Source organism: Zingiber officinale, chromosome 9A (assembly GCF_018446385.1).
Source record: "Zingiber officinale cultivar Zhangliang chromosome 9A, Zo_v1.1, whole genome shotgun sequence".
Classification (NCBI taxonomy): domain Eukaryota; kingdom Viridiplantae; phylum Streptophyta; class Magnoliopsida; order Zingiberales; family Zingiberaceae; genus Zingiber; species Zingiber officinale.
The window spans coordinates 120,160,064-120,183,818 of NC_056002.1; the positions used below are offsets into that span (position 1 = coordinate 120,160,064).

The window sequence follows — 23,755 nt, forward strand, 5'->3', positions numbered from 1 at the left end:
GGAATGCTGAAGGTGTTTGTTAAAATCCCTGAAGAGCGAGTCACATAAGCAACAAGGAGTGCATAATGAATAAATAAATAGGACCAGTTGTAAAGATATATTTCAAGTCAACACTCAAGGATATATTACATTTTTTGAGAAGCAAAAATGTAAAATAGAATAAATTAATGAAATTAGTCAAATAACCTTATGATATTCAGTATGTTGGAGTCTAGTAATGAAGTATTAAAATAATTGTCATGTTCTAGGTAGTCTCTGTCAGAAAAAATTTCGAAAGTATTTTCCTTGTACGGATGACAAAATGAAACTTCCTACAATGTCCTCAGAGCCACATATACCTCGACCAACACGATCGGAACAATAACAATAAAAATAAGCAAACATTCACGCAGTTTAATAGTAAAATCTTAACCTAAGCAACGATAAGATAATCATTTCAAATATCCTACTCAACTACATCCATAAAACACAAATCCGATATCCTACTCAACTACACCCATAAAACACAAATCCGATATCCTATTCGACTACACCCATACAAGACAAATCTCCAGCATACATCCAACGAAAACCCATCGATAATAAGAGATCATACAAGATCCAAGTGCCAAAAGATACAAGTCTAAAAACATAGTCTAACATAATAAGAAAAACCAAAATGTGCGAACTCGTTGCGACGCGCAGTGGTGGGGGACTAGCGATTGGAATCTCTTGAATAGCCTCAACCTGAAAATAGTAATAACGGGGGTGAGTTCAACACTCAGCTGATACCTAGTTGACATGCATAGTAAACTATAACAAATAGCAATAAATATGGAGTATAATCTCCTAGATAAAAGCTGGAAATGCATAACAGAAAAGGACTAAAAGCAAACTGTACTCATTAGGGCCTCTTATCCTGACATAAAGGTCGTCAGACCACATACCTCATGTCCTTGTATGCATGTCAAACATATGCATCCATCCAATATGCAACAACAAAATGCATCAAACACAAACAATAAATGCATCATGCATATGATGCCCATGACATGTCCTGGTCACCCCTGACGCCAGTCAACCATCGCATCCATCCAATATGCAGCAACAAAATGCAGCAAACACAAACAATAAATGCATCATGCATATGATGCCCATGACATGTCCTGGTCACCCCTGACGCCAGTTAGTCATTTCACACACGATGGTGAGACTGAGTGGGTAGGACTGTGACAATCGTACATTCTGCCATCATTGCTCCTGAGCGACCGAGTGGACGGGATGCTGTCAGAGTACACCTATGCTCCTACCCCAAATCATAAGTGGGGGAATGTAATGCTCTAATCTCCCTGAGCCAGTCCAGAGGAGGGATCCCTACCGGCTACCACGCTGCGTTACACTACCCATGAGTGGACCAACGGAGCCAAACAGAGCAAAATTATCTGCCAGCTACCACGCTGCGTCACCAGACCAACAGAACCTAATAGAGCAGAACTATTTGCTGGCTACCACGCTGAGTCACCAAACCAGCGGAGCCTAACAGCAGAACTGCCACACACCCTGCCGCCAGTTAGTCATCTCACACACGATGGTAAGACTGAGTGGGTAGGACTGTGACAACTGTACATTCTGCCATCATTGCTCCTGAGTGACCGAGTGGACGGGATGCTGTCGGAGTACACCTATGCTCCTACCCCAAATCATAAGTGGGGGAATGTAATGCTTAAATCTCCCTGAGCCAGTCCAGAGGAGGGATCCCTACCGGCTACCACGCTGCGTTAGACTACCCATGAGTGGACCAACGGAGCCAAACAGAGCAAAATTATCTGTCGGCTACCACGCTGTGTCACCAGACCAGCAGAACCTAATAGAGCAGAACTATTTGTTGGCTACCACGCTGAGTCACCAAACCAGCGGAGTCTAACAGTAGAACTGCCACACACCCTGCCTGACATACCACTAATCTATGAGTGGTGGTGTGTGCAGATTTATGTAACCGGCGATGTACTCAACAATAATGGAGCTGTCAATGGCTCAACATGCAATCATGCGATATTGTGCATGACACTAAGTATAAAAATCCCGATCTTATCTACGTCCAAGAACATGTACCAAATATACATGAATCAAATCATCAAATCTAGGTACATGTGGCAGACATGGTAAATGTCTAATCTGGTAAATATATCATATGACATGGTATGCCACTACCTCTGTAACATAAATAATATACAGGGCATATATGCAAAACAGGTAGGTAACAAACAAAGCATGCTTGGAAACAAATAGTGACATACCGATGCAGATATAAATATAATTATTATTACTTGTTAAAATCTCCTAAGAATACCAACATGACATATCAAAATAGATAAGTCAAGGTACCCGCCTCCGATATAGATCGAATCAAATCAAATCCGATGTCGAGACGCCCGTATCGAATCACAGTCCTGTAACAACATGATATACAGGTTTAGCTAATTACATATAAATTAATTAACTAAATCAAATCCCCGAGAAGCTAACCTAAATCCAAATCCAATTATAAATCCTAATTGGATCATCTAACTCCTAATCCATTAGAATAAGCAACCCTAATCATTTCTCCTTTTAATTAGAATTATGATAAGCATAGTCACTCCAAAACTCACCCAAGTCGGAAACTTCCTTGTTGGCTCACAGCTGGAAAGTGACTGTCGGAGAATGCTAACTGAAGGTGCTTGCTGTCGGAGCTCTGTGGCCGGAGCTACTATGAATCTACTGCCCTGAACAATCATTCCTATTAGCACAACTGAAATCAACACCTAATCTCTACAAACTTATATATAAAATGCAAACTGCACTTCCTACCAATCTGATCTCAACCATAACTTACCCCAACTCAGTGCCAGCAGCTTCCTCTCTGTTGGAGAACCAACAGAACCTCTCTAATAGTGGCAGCTAGGGAACAGGCGGTTCGGCTGCGATCAACTCCCTTGTGGCGTCAGCGTCGGGGAAAAGAGAAGAAAGGTGGAGGCTCGGCACAGAACCTCTCCTTGGCCAATGGTGACTCCGAGGGAGGAAGAAGCTTGGCCGGCGGTAAGAAGATGGGAATAGCTCGGCAGTGCGGCTCGGGAAGGAAGAGGAGTTTGCTCGGCCGATGATGGATCAACCGATGCCGCCGTGACAGGACGACATTCGGGCGACGCTCGGGAGAGGGGGGAAAAAGGGAAAAAGAAATAGAAAAATAAAAAGAAATAATAAGAAAATCAAACTTTTTCTCATTTAAATGAAGTAGCCTAAATAGACTTTCCCGTGACCCAATATTTATCCCTGTAACCTAAGCCATACGGGCTCCGAAAAATTCTCAGAAAATTTTTGAAAATTCCTAAAAATTTCCTTATGGTGATTCGCCCATTTTTGATATTTTACAATAATAATGGGAAATTAAGCTTTAGTATGCTTCATAGTTTTCAAGACATTGCAACAAGAACAGTTCTACCATAGAGCTTGGTAAACAATTTGTATCATACAAATGGAATAAAATCTACAAGAAGTTATTTCTTAAGACATTCAAAATTGCAGGAGAGTAAATGCACAGAAAATCATAAACCTTGTGCAAAACTTCAATCCTAGCAATTGTGTTTCTCTAAGTTATGCTATAATACTCTTAAAAACTTGTCCAGTGTTAAGATTAGAGGATAATATAAGTAGTAATAATTACTCTAGATTATGTGGATATAATGGACACGACTGTTAGAGCAAAACAACAAAAAAAATGTAACTCATCCAGAGTTCACAGCTAATATGCAAATGAAAAAGATGAAAAAAGGGAGGATAATAATATCTCAAACAAGCAATAAATTGTAGCACATATAGTTCCCACAAGCAGTTTTGGTGAGTCATATCAGGTAGTTCAAACTTCATATTGTCCTCCTAGAAACGTTGTTGATACATGGAAATCTAGGTAGAAATAAATTAAGGAGTCGATCTCAAATAATTTGGACTACATGAAGAGTTCATTCCCTTGGTCAAAAATTATGGTGAAGAACTAGGTAAGGAATCAAAGGTGATGTGTGGTGGGTAAGTCCAAAGATGTTGCTCATCGTTCCACAAAGTACCAATCACTAATTGATTAGCATATGCAAAAAAGTTGGAAGCTAGAAGTTCAAAAACATATATACAATACTTCTTACAAACATATGTAAAATACTTGTAGTTTTTCATTCTCATGTCTAGTAGATTCGACCTCTATTGAAGTCAGCAATGGAACTTTCTCAATTTCAGAGTTCTCCAAAGGATAGCTAGTTGGAAGCTTTGCCTCTTCTGATACAAATTGATATAATGATTTCAAAACCTCATCAAGAAATACTTCAATAAATTTGCTTGCATTTCAAATAGATTGATGCTATGATTTTTTAATTACTATAAAACATACTAGAGAGAATAAGTTTGCATTTGGTTTTGTTTACATTATCCTTGCTAAGCAATCAATTAACTAAGGGTCCAGCCACAACTTTTTAAACATAACCCTTGATACACTAATGAGGACTTCAAATGGAGTGATGTTGTCTCCAACCACCACCACCTTCTGCTTCTCCAAGTCCACTTCCAATGACCTCACCCTTGCATGGAGATTAAAAACATGCTAAAAAAATAAGACCAATTGAAAAAAAATTCTTCACTCAAATTAAAAAATACACACAATATTATTTGCATGAATTTATTCATAAAAAATACACACATATCAAAGTACATATAACCAGCTTGATTTCTAGTGTAGACATGAATGTGCATGCAACCCTCTGTTATTGAAGTAATAGTTGATAAATGTCCCCTTGATCAAACTAAAAAAAAATAATAATTTGCTTCATTAGTATTCTGCAGTACAAGAATAATGAAGGGAAAGAGAACGTTTATAGAAAAAGTAACAAAGTCTTAAGAAAAGGAAAATTGAAAACCAACAATATTTAGAACTCTATGGCGAATTCAATCTAAGATGTCACTTGTTTAGTATTAGGAAATGTTAATGATTTAAATATGCGAGATGCAATTTAAATAGCTAAGATGCAATACACGCAGAAAACTGAAAGAAAATGCATAATATGTTCTTATCTAACCTAAATAATATCATCTAGTAGCAATCAAAAAGTTCATAATTTTGGATGCTTTAGCTAATTACAATTACCAAATGCCAGAACAAAAAAAAGGGCAACACAATTATAAAGAAAAGAAAATTGAAATATTTTGATAAGTTTTCAAACAACAAAATTGACAATCATAAAGCACATGAAATGCACACACAAAAAATTTACAAAGAAATATGAGCAATAACAATACCTTCAGTACATCAATACCATCACGATAAAATTGGCATATTTTTTCCAAGTGCTGAAATAGCATTATCATTACATTATCTGATTGCAATGCATCAGGATGTCCAATCACAGTACAAAAAGAAATTTTGGACAAATTGTAATTAGCAACAGCATTGAGGCATTAATTTGTATGTAAAAAGCATCTTATATATAAAGCTACCTCCAATCTTTGATTTATCTATTGCACTAGATGAAAATATGGTTCAACCCGTGTTTCTTTTAAGTTATAGAGACAAGTTTAGGTTTTGGTTCCCAACTGAGTTCCTTTGGTCACATTGAACACTCCTTTAGAGCAACAATGCAACAAGCATTGGCGACTATAAGAAATTACTCTAAACTCCTAGTAAATACAATCTACTATAGAGAATCTAATTTCACGAAAACTTTTAGTTATGCTAGATAAAAATCTTGTATTTACGTTGTCCAAATGAGAGAATCCTCACTAAGACCCATAATTTTTTCTGTCAAAACCAATATTACTATTACACATCTGTAAAATGTTGTAGGAGTGACCACTTACATATAAGCACACTGTTAGACCGTTAACAACTAAACAACCAAATTATATTCACACGACTACTCACAATCCAAGACTTGCCCTAGTCCACTCAAGACTCCATTACTTCTAATAACAGTCCCCTATTAATGCTTAAAATGTATACAAAATGGTAAAATTTGTACAGTGCTTAGGGTTACCATATAATCTTTTCCCTGTTTCCGCTGGCATGGATTAATTCTAGTACTGTAGTTCCCGCAAGTAGCCCAGCAGCATCACCGCTTGCGAAGCAATTCCGACTTTGGTAAGACGATTAATAGAAGATTGAATAAAGGAAAAACAAGCAAAAGAGATACCTTGCGCTTATCCCTCTATGAACCCGATTGCGACATCGCAACTAGTGGTGGAATTGCGCCTTCGCCCACTAGGAGCCCTTGGATATGGGGGCTTTCGGTGGCAAGCTGCAACAGCACATGCACAGCGAATTCTCTCCCAGTTGTTGGTCCTGTTTTTGTTGCCTCCATGAGCACCGTGATCCCACCTGTCGCCACCACCGCCTCCCTCCCCTTCAGTAGTGTTGCTAGGCTTCCAAGCACCACAAGTGCCTTCTTGGCTGTGACTCCACCGCATTCCCCCACCAGCTCCACCAATGGAGGCACAACCCTAGTGATGGAAGCGACACACGAAGGAGAGGAAGAAGAGAAGGCTGTCATGAAATTCTGCATCTTCTCCATCCTCCTCTTCTATTTCTCTCTTTCTTGTTTTATGGCAGAGTGGTGAAGCGGCGAGGTTAAAGCCTGAAGTGTAAATAAAGGAGTTATGCAAGAATATATTTTGGTTAAAGTTTTTTATTTTTTATTTTTTTGCATTTCCCCATGCATGAGTTTTCAGGCGAGAAAAAACACAACGGTTATAATTTCATTGGCAACGGTTAATAGCCGTTGTCTTATTAGAATAATAACAACGGTTTATGCACCGTAGTTCCAAGCATTATAAAAGTATTTTCATTGACAATGGTTCATTGCACCATTGTCCCAACTATTGTTAAAATTATCTTTTGGGGTAACTGTTGCATTAAAGATAACGATTTTGTCAAAAATCATTTTCTTTTGCCAAATTTACAATAATTTTTTCTAAAACCATTATCCACCGTTGAGAAAGACTAGATTTGTTGTAGTGAAACTTTATCCACCTCTGGGCACCCAGACCATTGACGTGGGTTAGCCATTCAAGGCATGCCACTACAGCCTATCATTTGGGTGCCTATCCACCTATTCGGGGGCCTGGAGCACCTTTGGGCACCCGGACCCCCGGATGCTTGGACAAGTTTTGAGTGCCTGGAGCCCCTTTTTTTAGCCTTTGATTTTTTGCAATACAAAGTTAGTCCTACAAGCAATAATATATAAAGGAATTAATATTTGACAGTCTCTGGACTGTCCGGTCCTAACTTTGAGTTCCACTGAAACTCTAGGTCGGACCAACTCTTACTGTTCCCTCTATAGGAAACATGTCCTCATATACTCCTCTCAGGAGAGTTTGCCCTTTGCCAAACTAGTTCTCCATACCATTTGGACTTTTGCACAGAATCTGAGACCTCAAAACTTTTTGCTAGATGTCCGAACCCCAACCCGTCTAGCCTTCTGCCTGGTGTTCGTAACCCCTAGGATTTTCATGTAGTGTCCTAGACCCTAGGATTTCTATTGACGTCTTCGACTTCCAAGACTTTGCTCAGTCCCCTAGACTAGGACTTCCTTGGCGAATTACAACTAGGACTTTTCACCTGCCTAGTGTCCACTAGGACTTATTTGTCTAGCCTTAACTAGGACTTTCATCTTGCTTAAGATCACTTAGAACTTTCCTACACACTTAATCAGACTTATCAGTACAACAATAAGACTTAACTTTGAACCCTTTTCCAATATCAAAACTCAGGTTCAATCATCTGATACTCCGTACACTAGCAATCAAGACTAAATCGGGGTACTCGTAATTCTAAATTAAGGCAAAAAGCTATAAATGATAAAAATGGAGTAAGAAAATAATTCTTCTCGAATGGTGGTTGTACTGGGGCGTCTCGAAGCCATCCAAGATGCCTCAAACCCTTCACTTAGGTCACTCTGTCACTCAGGGCGCTTGGAGTACTGTTCATCCGAAGTTATTTTTTTTCTTTAAACTTCTGTATAAACATGTTAATCCAAACAATAAAATTACCTACAAAACAGAGTTAGCACATGTCTATATATAAATTAATTTATATATTAGATTCTGTCTTACCAAGACCAAGATCTAATCTTGGTCTCAACTTAGATTTTTAAAATGGATCTAAGTTGAACCAACACCTATAGTCCCATTGGGACTTATCCTCATTGGCTTTCTCTCCTTCAGTTGTTTACATCCACTTATCATTTACAGACTTACTTGATGTCTGACCCTCCAGGTCTTCTTTTGAGATGCCCCATCTAAACTTCAACCAATTGTTAGGTCCTGCTGACCCAACTTGGCTTCCTACCATATATCAGGTACTCTCTAACCTATTTGGGTTTCCTGTCAGTTATCTGGTCCTCTTGACCTAACTGGACTTCGGTCTGGTGTCAGGTCCTCTAGACCCATTAAGTCCTTTAGCTTGCACACTTGGTAAACAAATTAGAATACAATAAGACTTAACTTTGAACCTTTAGCAACATCAAGATATAAGTTTGATTTTGGTGCTCCTTGCACCAATAGATATATCAAATGCTCGGTAAGACTCAACTATTGGCACTAGGCAGGATAGTGATTATTCTATGAGCTGACGAGAAGGGGAGAATTTGTAGTGTCAACCTAACACTAAAGGAGGGTTGAATAGCATTACACATTTTTAAAATGAGTATATAGTAAATAAAATAGGTAAATCAATTAGAGTTAGCACAATGAAAATGAAATTTACTTAGACTGATTCAATCAAATCAGACAAAGGCAATAAAAGTATGTAATAGATTTAGCTAATAGTTTAAGCATGCGAGTTGATCAATCAAACTATAAGTATAGACATACAACAATTATCAAATATAATTCTTATTTCTAAATTTCTCATAAGTGGAGAGACTTTTAGAAAAAGAATCTAAATTTTTAAAGTACAATAAAGCAAATAAAGCAACACTAAAATAATGAAAATATTATTCTAGGTGATGTGGATCAGAAATGATGCACACGTTGTAGTGTGTCACAATACACAAGGTGAAGGAGCGCTTAGAGCATGAGCACAAGAGATTAATAGATGAGTGAATGACTCATTTTTAAGCTCTGTCTCGAAACTCCTTATATAGGACTCCTCTGGTCACTTGAAACCTTCCTGGTTTTCTGTATCCATGCTAACATGGCTATAACTTTTATCTATTAGATAACATTAACAAAGCTCTCCAGTCGACTGGACACCCTCCGGTCGCTTGAACAGGGGTCAAACTTTATCTTGACCATTTTACTCAGATTGCTGATAACACTATCTCCCAGTCGTCTGAAAGCTGCTCCAGTCGCTTGGACCTAATATAGTAGTTTGGATCCTCTGAAATCCCTTTATTGAGAGTTATCATCAACCAGTCACCCCTAAAGTTTATCTAATTGCCTGAAACCTTCAAACATGATTCTCTACAGTGGCTACATGTAATGAGTAGAATACAAAATGTAAAGTTACTCACACCTATGTTGGGTTTAGATGTTCGGCCTCCAGTTGACTCATCTAGATTAAGTTGCCAAGCCAAAGTTCCCAGTTGCTTTTACTTGGACTTAAGTGCCAAGCCTTCAGCTCTCAGCTGATTTCACCTGGACTTAAGTCACCTAATACCCAACTAGGAATTTATCTGTCAAGCCTTAATCACTTAGACTTGATTCACCTAGTCTCCAGCTAGGAATTTGTTATTTGGTCTCAACCAAGACTTAGCTCATACCTGACTCCCAATTAGGACTTTGGTTGTCGAGTTTTACTTACTAGGACTTAGTCACTATCAGGTTCACAACCAAGACTTCAACATCTGTCAAGTAACTTCCACCTGCATACTTGACACAACTAATTGGATCACAACTAACCTAACTTTAACTTTAGTCATATATTAGAACTCCGAGTTAAATGTTGTACAACTAGCACTAACAGGATTGAAGAGAAGACAAAAAGAGAAATCGCTGTCCTTTAGATTTTCCTAGAAAAAAAGAAAATATTATTTAATAACTGAGGATAATCCCTCAAACAGCTAAACAGATGCTTATATCAACTATAAATTCTAAGATACAAAGAAGAAAATAAATCTTAATATATAGACTTCAATTCTTAACTTGTAAAAAAGGGAAAGAAAGTTTAATATAAATGAAAAATTTTCTTGACAGACTCACTATTCTAAAAATTCTAAATGAATTCAAAATCTAAAAAATATAAAAATTAAAAATTAAAAATTAAAAATTACCAAAAAACCCTAAAGACTAAAAATCCAAAAAATTATAAAAAATAATAATTTCCTAATAATAAAAAGAATCTAATAAATCTTTCTGTATTAGTCATACTAGATTCAAAAGAACTCGTCCTCGAGTTTAAAGTATTATCAAATGACAGTTTCAGTGGAAGATTATCGGATACCAAATCGATAAAATTCACTGACAACTACTGGACTTTTGTATCCGTAAGTTGAAAACTTCTCCTCCGCACTATCCTCCGTTATGACACACATTACATGACACACATTACATCATCAGATAAATTAAATTCTTTCATAGCATAGATGCTTAAATTCCCCACATAAGTGACCAGCCCTGTAGTGAATAAATGGCAATTTGTAGGAGCACTGGCCACCATTTTTTTAACACCTCAGCCACAAGATTGTAAGCATTATCTGATAATTTTCCACATGCAAGCAATGGTAATAGAAGTAGAAGCTGTTCTTCCGGGATATACTTAGTAAAATATCATTTGTATTTCTTTCATTGTTCATACCACAAGTAGAAGGCCTTCCAGAATCATCCGCTTTGACCAATTTAACATCCTCATCAACAGAAGACACGACAACATCGATATATAATGGTGTGTCTTGCGTAGTTTGTTGCTCAAGTGAAATGTCAGCTTTGTTGGAGAGGCCAGAGTTAATAACAACCTCAATAAGGTTTAATGACTGTTCCAAATGGGAAACACTCGTGTTCAATGGTTGCCTCAGGAGCCCTAGAAGCGACACAATCGCATAAGCTCCAATTCTAAATTCATGTTTATTTTCATCCATTGATTGTTGGGATCTTTATATTGGTGCAATCTGAGCACGGGCAAAATGACGATATATTATCATTTTAGCGAAGTCGAGGCTAGAGTTAGACTCTATCTCTTTAAGACGAATTTTTCCTACACATGGTGCTCATGGAACACGGCAATCATCTCCCAAGATATAACGACTTTATCTTGCGATAGCAGCACTACAAATCGCAAGACCTCCGAACCGAAGAAGCTTCTTGAACTCTCCAATGCAAGTATGGAATGCAATACTTGCTTTGCTTGGAAGGAATTGACCGAGGGAAATGAGGATGTGAGGGACTTTATTTATACTAAATGAAGGGATATAAGAACCTCTTGGTTCAATTAGATCTTTTCCATCCATTTTGAATTGGATGATGTAGATCACATCCTTTCTTAAGAGGGACAATACCTCTTCATAAGATGTCACCTTTAACTATCCAAAAGGCACTTAAACCTTTTAATTTCTCATTTATAATTTCTAACAATCCCCCACATAAACGAAAATTATTACATGCATGTTATCACCTAAGTAGAGTTCAATCGATAAGTTAATGTATCAGGAGAGGTAGCTTGTGGCTTTGAACCTTTCGTAATGGAATGTTATCGAGCATACTAGGGTGCGCAGTGAACGTGATGTCTTGAACTGCTCAACTGTTTGTGTATACTAAGACAATAACACCCACACAAAGACTTATCTCACCTATTTTTGGTTCTCATAGTTGGTTCGGTTTTGGCCATGGACACCATCTTGGATCATAAGTGTTTCATTGAAGCGGTCAGTCTTCACACTCACATAGGTGACACTTCTATCAAGAGTTTCCTACCATACTCCACCTTATAAAGGTATAGAAGTCATTAAAAGTATACACTTAACCTCACTACATGTGGTAGGATAGCACAAGTTTATTCTAGGATTGGGATAGAGATAATATATCTCATGTCCTATAACACAACTTCTGTAACTTCATTGTCCTATTAAACCAAGATCTTGGGATCTCTAGTCAACAATGTTGGGTTACCGCTATAGTCATTTTAGTTGTAGATTTTTAGTCTCATTCCTCTCGATGAGAAGTATACTTGATCTCGACTTAAACCCTTCGTAAGAGGGTCTGTGAAGTTATCTTTTGACTTGACATAATTGATTGCAATTACTCTGTTCGAGATCAACTGCCTAATGATATTGTGTCTACGACATATATGTTGAGACTTACCATTATATATACTACTCTGTACCTTTCCAATCGTCGATTGACTATCACAGTGTATAAGTATAGCGGACACAGGTTTCATCCAACTCGGAATGTCTTCCAAGAAATTCCTCAGCCATTCAGCTTCTTCTTGTTGGTGCGGGAAACATTCGACGATCGAACCTAAGTTTTGATAATGGCAAAGGATTCAAAGTTAAGGTTTGTGGTGATCTAACATGTTGAATAAGTGTTTCAGGAAAGTCTTAGCTGCGGTTAGACAAAGGGAAAATCCTAAGGGGGGGCAACCTTAGGTCCTAGGGGGCGGTAACCCTAGGTGAGGGAAAACCCTAAGGGGCGGCAACCTTAGGTTCTAGGGGGCGGTAACCCTAGGTGAAGGAAAACCCTAAGGAGCGGCAACCTTAGGTTCTAGGGGGTGGCAACCCTAGGTGGAGAAAAACCCTAGGGGGCGGTAACCCTAGGTCCTAGGGGGTGGTAATCCTAGGCGGAAAGTCCAGTTGGTCTGGAGGACCGGACTGACATCAGGTAATCTCTCCTGAGGGGAGTAGGTGAGGACGCGTTCCCCATAGAGGGAACAGTAGGCGTTGGGTCGACCTAGGGTTTCCGGTTGGGAATCCGAAGTCAGAACTGTCAGTTCTTCTTTACTATGTTTTATCAGATTCTAACACTGTCTTGCAGGGTATTTGCTCGGACTAACCTTGTTTTGCAGGAGAGGAACCTACTGGAAAAAGGTGGTCCGGGCACCCGGGATGGATCCGGGCGCTCGGAGGTCCAGGCGCTCGGAACAAGTCCGGGCGCCCGGGACCAAGTGTTATCCCTGCCGCAACTTCGCCACGTGGAGCATCCTGGTTGGTTGGCCACGTCACACTCCAGGCGCCCGGAAGGGATCCAGGTGCCCGGAATGTCAGATAAAAAGAGGGTCGAGGGAGCAGCTAAGGAACAACAAATTCTAAGCTTTCTTCTGTGAAGTGCTGCCAACGAGACGACCTTGAAGTGCTACTACTTGATGTCGACGACCCGAAGCTCAGACTCTTTGATCTTTTGTTGTCGGTATCAGTTTACTTATTGCATTAATTGTAATTCAAATTGTAATCTTTTCGATATTATAGTTGTTGCCCACCGAAAGCGGTCAAGGACCGCGGGCCTTCGAGTAGGAGTCGCCATAGGCTCCGAACGAAGTAAAACATCTGCGTCGTTCTGTGCTTGCTTTATTTTTTCCGTTGCGTTACTTAATTTTACGATTCCGATATTTCGAAAAATGAAATAGCCACGAGCACTATTCATCCCCCTCTAGCGCTTTCGATCCATCAATTGGTATCAGAGCGGGGTCATTTTGAATCGGTGCAACCACCATTCAAAATACTTTTCATGGTATTTTCAGATTTTTCGGAGTCGATTAGAATTTAGCTTCATAGCTAGATTCTAATTCTTTTTCTCAAATCGGCTTTCTGCTCGGAGTTGGTACAGCACCACCCGAGTTCGTGATCCATTTTTCTTCCTTCCGCACTACTAAGCCAGGACCAAGTCCTGGAACATTTTTTTCAGTTGTTTTTAGGTTGATTTGAAATGGCCCTTCAAGAAGGCTACAGTACAGCCCGCCTCCGCTATTCACCGGAGACGACTTCGGGTACTGGAAGGGTTGGATGGAGGCATATCTCCAGACTCACTTTGAAGTCTGGATGATTGTCAAAACCGGACTCCAACTACCAACTGATAATGCCGGCAAACCACTACCATATGAGGATTGGGACGCATCTCTGATTAAGAAGGTGGAAGCTAATGCCAAGGCAACCTGCACCCTCCAGTGCGGCCTATCAAAAGAAGAACTCAACCGCGTCGGCCCCTTCAACAGTGCCAAAGAGTTGTGGGAGAAGCTCATTGAACTTCACGAAGGGACATCCGACACCAAAGTAAGTAAAAGAGACTTAATTTTCAATAAATTATTTAACATCAAATTGCAGGAAGGTGAATCAGCTGCCCAACTCCATGCTCGGATTCAAGATCTGCTCAATGGTCTTCATGCAATTAGACAGAAGGTAGACAATCAGGACATCATAAGGTATTCTTTAAATGCTTTTCCAAGGAACTCCTTGTGGGCATCCATGGTAGATGCCTACAAGGTCTCCAAGGACTTGTCTACCATTAAGTTAGATGAACTTTTTGCAGAATTTGAACTTCACGAACAGACTAATGCACGCCCGACCGAGAAAGGGTTGGCTTTGGTTGCAGGAACAGGGAGAACGCGCGAATCAAAAATCAAGCGCAGAACCGAACCTGAGTCAGAAGAAGAACCAGAATCGGAAGACGACGATGAACTTACAACCGAAATAGTCAACTTGGTAAAGAAGCTCTGCAAAAAGAAGGGCTTCAACAAAAAGGATGTCAGAAAGGCCATCCAGTCTAAAGAAGCCCAACCAAGCTCGAAGGTTAAATTCGAAGTGACCTGCTACGGGTGCAATCAGAAAGGGCACATCAAGGCTAACTGCCCGAACCAGAAGGATCTAAAGAAACCAAAGAGAAAGAAGGCATTGAAGGCAACATGGGACGAGTCTTCCTCCGAGGAATCCGACGACGAAGAACTAGAGCAGACTAATTTTCTCGCATTGACAGCCCGGGACTACACTAACGAATCCGGAAGCGAGGACGAATCGGAAGCTGAGTCCGAGAGAAGCCACGGATCCTCATCCGTTTCCGAAGGGCCAAACCCCTCTGTAAGTCAAAATAGGTTATATTGCATAATTAATTATTTAATGCATAAAGTAGCAAAGTCCAAAATTCGAATCAAGTCGCTTTTAAAGGAGGTAACACTCCTTAAAGAGACGACTAATAACGAATCCTTGACTAATCCAGATCAGACTGGAACCTCAACTCAAGTTCAAAAACTTGAGGAAGAGAATTCCAACCTGAAAAGTCAAGTCAAGGATTTGAAGACAACCTTAGAACGATTTTCCTTGGGATCCAAGAATCTTAATTTGATTCTTGGAACACAAAGGGCAATCTACAATCGAACTGGACTAGGGTACAAAACGAAAAACAAATATAGGTCATACCTATCTCTCATACAAAGAACAAATAGAAAAATGGTCCAAGCATGGGTTGCCAAGTCCAACCTGATCAATCAAGTTGGACTTGGACAGTATTGGGTCCATAAGGATCAAATACATTACCTCAATAGACCGTATCGAGGCTATGATCCAGGGGGAGCTAAAACAATAAAAATTCGAAATTAATTATTAAAATTCAAAATTCAAATTCGTAATTAATTATTAAGATTCAAAATTCAAATTCGAAATTAATTATTAAAATTTAAAATTCAAAATTCAAATTCGTAATTAATTATTAAAATTCAAAATTCAAATTCAAAATTAATTATTAAAATTCAAAATTCAAATTCGAAATTAATTATTAAAATTTAAAATTCAAATTCGAAATTAATTATTAAATTCAAAATTAGAAATTAATTATTAATTATTAAAATTCAAAATTCAAATTTAAAATTATTCAAAATTCAAATTCGAAATTAATTATTCAAAATTCAAATTCGAAATTAATTATTAAAATTCAAAATTCAAAATTCGTAATTGATTATTAAAATTCAAACTCGAAATTAATTATTAAAATTCAAAATTTGAAATTAATTATTAAAATTCAAAATTCAAAATTCAAAATTAATTATTCAAAATTCAAATTCGAAATTAATTATTCAAAATTCAAATTTGAAATCAATTATTAAAATTCAATTTCAAAAATGCGAAATTAATTCAAAAACTCAAAAATCAAAATAGAAGGAGGGTCCAGAATAGCTGACAACTCCAAAATCTATTTACCCGAATGAGTAACCGAACTTATTCTACCCGAAATGGGTAAACAAGAGTAGATTACCCGACAGGGTAAGTAATGATAGATTAAAAGGGTCAGATTTAACTTGAAACACAGTACTGGTGAAGTTTTTGGATGATAGTACGTTGGGGAAGCTTGGGCATCGCATGTCTAGGAAGATATGACTTCTACCTGGTGCATTTGGCCAAGTGGAACTAACCGAAGCTACCCTTAAATGGATCCTAACTAGTTAGACCAAGGTTCAGTATTAAGTTCAATGGGTAGGACTATTTGGAAAACCTCAAAGGCATGGTTACTTTAATGAGCTCCTTGTGACTCACCATAGTCCAGAAGTTTATCCAAAGAACGCTTACTTGTTGAACCCAAAGCTAAACCCGAATCTAACATAAAGTTAAACTAAACCCCCCCCCCCCCAAAAAAAAATTGAACTATTTCATCTCACAAAATGATAGGATCCCCTGATTGAAAACATAGATCGGGTGAGATGACTAAAATTTAAATATTTTCAAAATTAATTTAACTTAAAATCAAAATCAAACTGTCTTTTGATCCATTAACTACTTTATGTGTAGGAATTGGATCAATGGATGCTGGACAGTGGATGCTCCAGACATATGACTGGAGATATGTTGAAATTCACTAAGCTAAAACTAAAGAACCTAGGATCAGTTCCATTCGGCAACGATGGAAAACTGAAAGTAATCGAAAAAGGTAATATCGAACTTAACTCTGATTTCATTATTCAAAAAGTATTATTAGTTGAAGATTTTAATTTCAATTTATTAAGTATAAGTCAATTATGTGATACTGGTTACTCAGTCAATTTTACCAAGTCCAAATGTATAGTCAAACATGTTGATAATCCAAAAATCATACTTAAGGGTACTAGGAAAGATAATGTAACGACCACCCTTCTTACTACTACTACTCTCTAAGGATGACCGTTACTTATCTACGAACTCTACTTAACCGGTATAATTAAAATCCTCGAAGAAACCCTACCGAAAAATTTCGGCAGAGTCTCCCCTGTACCGGTGACCATAATCATTAATACATGACATAATATACACAGCCACAAGCGGCTGGAACACATATCAATCAACCACGCAGTTTATATATCAAAAAGAAGCACAATACCAAGGAAAAATCAACTCTAACGAATACACGACAAGACAAACCAAATAATAACATGCACAAGTTCTAAATATGTTAAACACTTAAACCAAAACATTCTAAATAAATTCTGGTTCAATCTCTTAGTCTACTCCATAGTCCAAACATCACACACCATCCGCGCCACCTTGTCTCCTTCCTTGCTATATCTTTTCCTTTCCTATATCTGCAGTAAGAGGAAGTGCAATCTATAAGCAAAATTTGCTTAGTAAGCGCTATCTAACTCACAAAATCATGAATGTGCATGTATACGAAAAGAACTAGAAACTATATGCTCTAAAAAGAAATAAAGCATAAACATAACTACTCATGTCAAACTAATAGCAAAGAAATGCTAAGGAATCTACTCATGTAATTCTAATGGCTAATCATGCTACTCATCTAATAGGTAAACATGAAAACTACTCATCCACTAGATAAACATGGTAGAACAAAGAACTAAACTTACTGATTTTTAGAACTATATGAAACTTTATTTCATTTGTTCTAACTTAATCTTTAATACTTTATGTTTATGTAAAACTCATTTTACTTGTTCAAAAACTTATACTTATAGTACTTCAAAATAATAATCAACTTCTCTTGGGCCCGACAACTGTGCTTTTACTTTTGTAACGACCCGACCCATTTGGCGGCCCATTTGGCGGCCCATTTGGTGACCTTATGGTCGTCGACCATCGACCGTCGGCTGAGCCGTTACTACTAGGTTATCTAAACCTAGGGACGACTATGGGAGCCCAGCCCAAGGACAGAGAGTCCAGTACAGTGCCACTGATAAAAGTAAAATACTTGTTATCTTTTCATACTTCTAATATATAATGCCTCGGCATTTTCTTTAGCACCTTGTGTGCCAAAATCCCTAAAGTCTTGACTTTGGGATCTACTTAAGGCCTTGGCCTTTTTCTTTCTTTTCTTTATCTTTCTTATATTTTTCTTAAACTCTTAAAAAGAATATAGGCATGCTACAACAGAATCAAATCAAAGGAAAGAAAATCTGACTTCTATAAGCATGCTATATCAGAGACAAATCAAAAGAAAGCATATCTAACTTCTTCAAACATGCTACAACAGATTTAAAACAAAGGAAACAATTCTGAAATCTTTAAGTATGCTAAAATGAAAGCTGTTCAGATTTGTTATAATGCAAAGGAAACCCAAAACTGCAACGTGCACTGACATAGCTGTTCCTACTCATTGGAGCTACATAAACTTGAAATCTGCATACATAAAACTAATAAGGAAGGATCTATATCAAAACTAAGCAATGGAAATGCTAACAGCACAAAACCACTCTACTGCATGCTCGTTAAAAGGCCTATTCCTACACATGGCAGCAAAGAAGAAAATCAAATACGAGGATGTTTCATGCTCTCCTAAACAACTAAATCTGGCTTTATGGCAGCAAGCTTCAAGATAACCCAAACCTAAGTCTGTTCATGTTCTTCTAATAGCAAGGAGAAACATTATAATTCAATACTGCTCATGCTCTTCTAGTAATAAAGAAACTACACATGCTTAACTAATAACAAATAGGAAAGTCCAACAACATGCTAAATCATAAGACTAAATAATCTAACTCACAAGCCTTATATTCAAGAATACAAATATACGGCAGCAAAGGAATTGATAACCAAGCTAAAGCAGCAGAGGAAATCAACCAAGCTAAGATAGAATAGGGAATTTAACCAGCAAGGCAGCAAAGGATTAACCAAGCTAAGGCAACTGCTCTAGATACCAGCGGAGTACCCTAACAAAAACAAAGTGTTTCCTTCTCCCTTTCCTTCATGAAGGCTACGGCAGAAAGCATCCAAAACCCCCAAATTCTTTCTTCTTCATGGCGTGACTCAGAAACCGGCAGTAACAAAAAGGAAACAAGGTCCAAAGTAATTAAGCACAAGCTAAACAACAAAACCCTTATTCTCTATTTTTTTGAAGCACACAACAACAAATTCAAACCACAATCTCCACAGCAAAACTCGAAACCAAACAAGGAAACACCAAAACGAAATCGAAACCACTCTTACCGCAGGTGAGTAAGCGACTTACCTTCGTTTCCTTGACTCACAGCCGAAGGAGGAACCTTCTAGTGCTTCTAGGGTTCGGGCAACTTGAGATTTCTGGCCTCCTCTTGTGCTCACCGACCCTCCTCGATGAAAGGATCACGACGGTGAAGAACCACCCCGAGTTAGCCACCCGCCGGCCGCCGGAATCGTGCCCTAGCCGCGGCTTGTTTCCGCTCGAGCTGCCTTTGTCGCGCGAGAGAGGAAGGGATCGGGAGGGAAAAGGATTAGGTTTAGGTCATGGGAAAATTAAGCCTTAAGTTTCTCTTTTTAATAACCCGGTATTCTGTTAACTTCCTTAAATAAAATTTCCTACCTTTTCTAAATAGAACCGGTGGCTGGATCACTTGGTCAGTCGGGATTTGACCGAGCCAAAGGCCGCAGGTTCAAATTCCCAGCCGAGCCTTTTATTCTCCTTTTATTCTGCTATTAACTATTTATTACTTAAATACAATTCAATCCTTATTTGATCAAGTAATAACTGCTAGCCCAGTTGGTTAGCCGGGTTTTGCTCGGGTCAGGGGTTTCCGGTTCAAGCCTCAGCTTGGACATTTTTTTTGTCAAAACTTCTTTCGTTTAGTAAAAATACCAAACGACCTCCAAAAATTGCATAAAAATATTCTATAAATTCCTAAAATCTCTAGAATTTTTCTAAAGCATTTCTAGATTTTAATAAGGTCTTTTAGGACTCCAAATCATGAAATTTGGGGTGTTACAGATAATGTCTACACCGTTTATCTACCAACCTCCTCAATAAAGTGTCTTCTAACACAACAAGAGGAAACTGAGCTATGGCACAGAAGACTCGGTCACACCCACACAAAACTCATTTCAAAAATGAGTCAAAATGGACTAGTTAGAGGGTTGCCCAAACTAAAAGTGATTGAAAATTCAATCTGTAATGCATGTCAGCAAGGAAAACAAACCAAGTCCACCCACAAGTCAACCAATTCAGTTAGAACTACCTATCTACTTGAGCTCCTTCACCTAGATCTGTTTGATTCACATGGAGCCAAGTCACTAAGCAAGAACCAGTACTGCTTAGTCATAATCGATGACTACTCCAGGTTCACCTGGGTAAAGTTTATAAAAACAAAAGATGAAACCTTTGAAATATTTAACAATTTTTGTAAATTTACAAAAAATGAAAAAGATACCAAAATCAAAAGAATAAGGAGTGACCATGGAGGAGAATTTGAGAATCACAACTTCACTAAATTTTGTGAGATAAATGGGTACAAACATGAATACTCCTGCCCTAGAACCCCCCAACAAAATGGTTTAATAGAACGTAAAAATAGAACCCTACAAGAAGCTGCTAGAACCATGTTAAATGAATATAAACTATCTAATCAATTCTGGGCTGAAGCAGTTAGTACAACATGCTACATTCAAAATAAGATTTTAATTAACAAATTTCAAAATAAACCACCCTATGAAATTTATTATAATAAAATTCCTAACTTAAACTATTTAAAGGTATTTGGGTGTAGAGTTTTCATTTTAAACACTAAAGACTATTTAGGAAAATTTACATCAAAAACAACCCCGGGAATATTTTTAGGGTACTCAACCACTAGTAGAGCATACAGAGTATATAACAAAAATACCCTAAAAGTAGAAGAAACAACAAATATAAAATTTGATGAAAACACTATAAATGAAACTGAAAATACAGAAAATGCTAATCCAATAAACAAAAAAGATGACGAAATTCAACTTGAACCTATTGAATCTGAAGAACAAATCACTAATTCAAATGACACACGACCAACCAGAACAAGTACAAATCACCCATCTAACCAAATCTTGGGTGATCCAACTGTAAGAGTCAGAACTAGGTCATCCTATAGAAACCAGAGTCAAATAGCCCTAATTTCAAAAATTGAACCCAAAACAATAGAAGAAGCCCTACCAGACCCAGATTGGACTATAGCAATGCAAGAAGAATTGACCCAATTTGAAAGAAATCAGGTATGGGAATTAGTGCCTAAACCCATTAACAAAACCATAATTGACACTAAATGGGTTTTTAGAAACAACTTAAGTGATCAAGGTGAAATAGTCAGAAATAAAGCCAGGTTAGTAGCCAAAGGATTCAATCAAATAGAAGGGCTGGACTATGATGAGACCTATGCTCCTGTAGCAAGACTTGAATCCATTAGGATGCTGTTGGCCTATGCAGCACACAAAGGATTCAAACTATTCCAAATGGATGTAAAATCCGCATTCTTAAACGGATTTATTAAAGAAGAAGTATACGTAGGTCAACCCCCAGGATTTGAGGACATAGAACATCCAAATTATGTCTTTAGACTAAAAAAGGCCCTGTACGGACTAAAACAAGCACCTAGGGCTTGGTATGAACGACTGTCCAACTATCTAATATCAAAAGGGTTCAACCAAGGTCAAATAGACCCAACTCTTTTTGTAAAAACCTTTGAAAATGACATCTTTATAGCCCAAATCTACGTTGACGATATTATTTTTGGATCAACCAACTCAAAATTTATAAAAGAATTTACCAAACTAATGGAAAATGAATTTGAAATGAGTCTAGTAGGTGAACTTAATTTCTTTTTAGGGTTACAAATTAAGCAAACCAAAGATGGAATTTATATTTATCAAACCAAATATGCTAAGGAACTAATTAGTAAATTTGGAATGGAAAACTCAAAAATCATTAATACACCAATGACTACTAATGTTAAAATTGACTCAGACTTAGAAGGTAAACCAGTAGACTTGAAATACTATCGAAGTGCGATAGGAAGTCTACTGTACCTAACTGCAAGTCGACCAGACATCATCTTTACAGTAGGTATGTGTGCAAGATACCAATCTTGTGCAAAAGAATCTCACTTAACCCTAGTAAAAAGAATCCTTAGGTATGTTAAGGGAACCCTAAATGTAGGACTTTGGTACCCTAGATCTTGCACCCTTGATCTAACCGGCTACTCTGACTCTGACTATGCCGGATGTAAGCTAGATAGAAAAAGCACAAGTGGCAGTTGTCAATTTTTAGGGCACTGCCTAATAAGTTGGTCAAGTAGAATGCAACACTGTGTTGCCTTATCTACCACTGAAGCTGAATATATAGCACTAGGTGAATGCATATCACAGTTACTATGGATGATGCATACCCTTAAAGACTATCAACTTGAATATCAAAAAACAAAAATCTCAATTGATAACATAAGTTCAATAAATATAACAAAAAACCCAATTCATCACTCAAGGACTAAACATATAGAAGTGAAGCACCACTTTGTAAGGGATTATGTAGCTAAGGGTGATATTGTACTCAACTGTGTTGAGTCCAAATCAAACCTAGCTGACATCTTTACAAAACCCTTACCTGATCTTGAGTTCAGTACACTCAGAAGACAAATAGGAATGTGTTGGGTAGAATAGGTATCTTCAAATTAGTCCTCTTAATGTTTTTTGGTTTAAAATTACATTTCTAAAATTCTAGGCAAAATTTTTCAAAATCCCCACTGTACTAGACTTTCTAAATTTGGACTTAGCCTAGGCTTTTCCCCTAGAAATCATATTCCCCCAGGACTCAGCCAGAGCATCTCACAAACACCTAGGTTTACCTTGATTGTGTTTGCAAAACATAGAACAGTGTGAGATGCATAGGGTAAAGCCTGGACTCAAGAATGCTTATTTCTGTGCATCAATATGAGTCTGGGCGTTAAATACTTTATTAACAGTAATCAAATCAAGTCTTCCAGCCCTAGTCAAATCTAACTGGATCAATTGACTTGACTTGACTAACCAAGTGAACACTGTTGTTGTCTAGGCAATCAGCAAGTAGCTAAAGGTTAGACAGTTGGTGAAGGAAATAATAAGTTTAAGCATGCTTGTACTTAAGGGATCTGATACCTGATCAAAACAAATCTTAACTCATGCTTGGACCTTAGGGCTCTGATACCTTACTAAAACAAAATTTGTAAACTATTAAGCACTAAGGCTAACGCTTCTCCTTTACCTTCGGTATCTTTGAAATTCATTTATCTTGAGCAGCTTTTCAAAAAGTTTTTCAAATTTAAAACTTTCAAGTCTCTTTTATTTAAATTTTTTTTTTGAATTCTGTTAGAAAATTCACTAAGTTAAAAAGAGCTGAATATATCACAACGAAAAATCTCCTCTAGCAAAATCAATGTTTTGTCTTGAAACGTTAAGTTTTTCAAAACTAGCTTATTTTTGATATATGGCAAAGGGGGAGAGTAGAGAAATTCAAAGGGAACAAAAATCCAAAGGGGAGGTCATATTAAGGGGGAGTCTGTAATGCACAAAAATCCAAAGGGGAGGTCATATTAAGGGGGAGTTTGTAATGCCCATTTTTTTTCCTTGTACTTATACCTTACTGCATATTATTACTTAACTTTGAATTT

At 37.7% G+C, this 23,755-nt stretch overlaps 1 protein-coding gene across 1 annotated transcript; it reads right to left on the minus strand.

The window, feature by feature from the left end:
* Positions 1-6,072: 6,072 nt before the first annotated feature.
* On the minus strand, positions 6,073-6,566 carry LOC122019527 (U-box domain-containing protein 4-like). The gene is made up of 2 exons (XM_042576984.1): positions 6,212-6,566; positions 6,073-6,131 (listed from the first exon to the last, which is right to left on the minus strand). The coding sequence occupies exons 1-2, from the start codon at positions 6,564-6,566 to the stop codon at positions 6,073-6,075; spliced, it is 414 nt and encodes a 137-aa protein (XP_042432918.1).
* Positions 6,567-23,755: the final 17,189 nt, after the last annotated feature.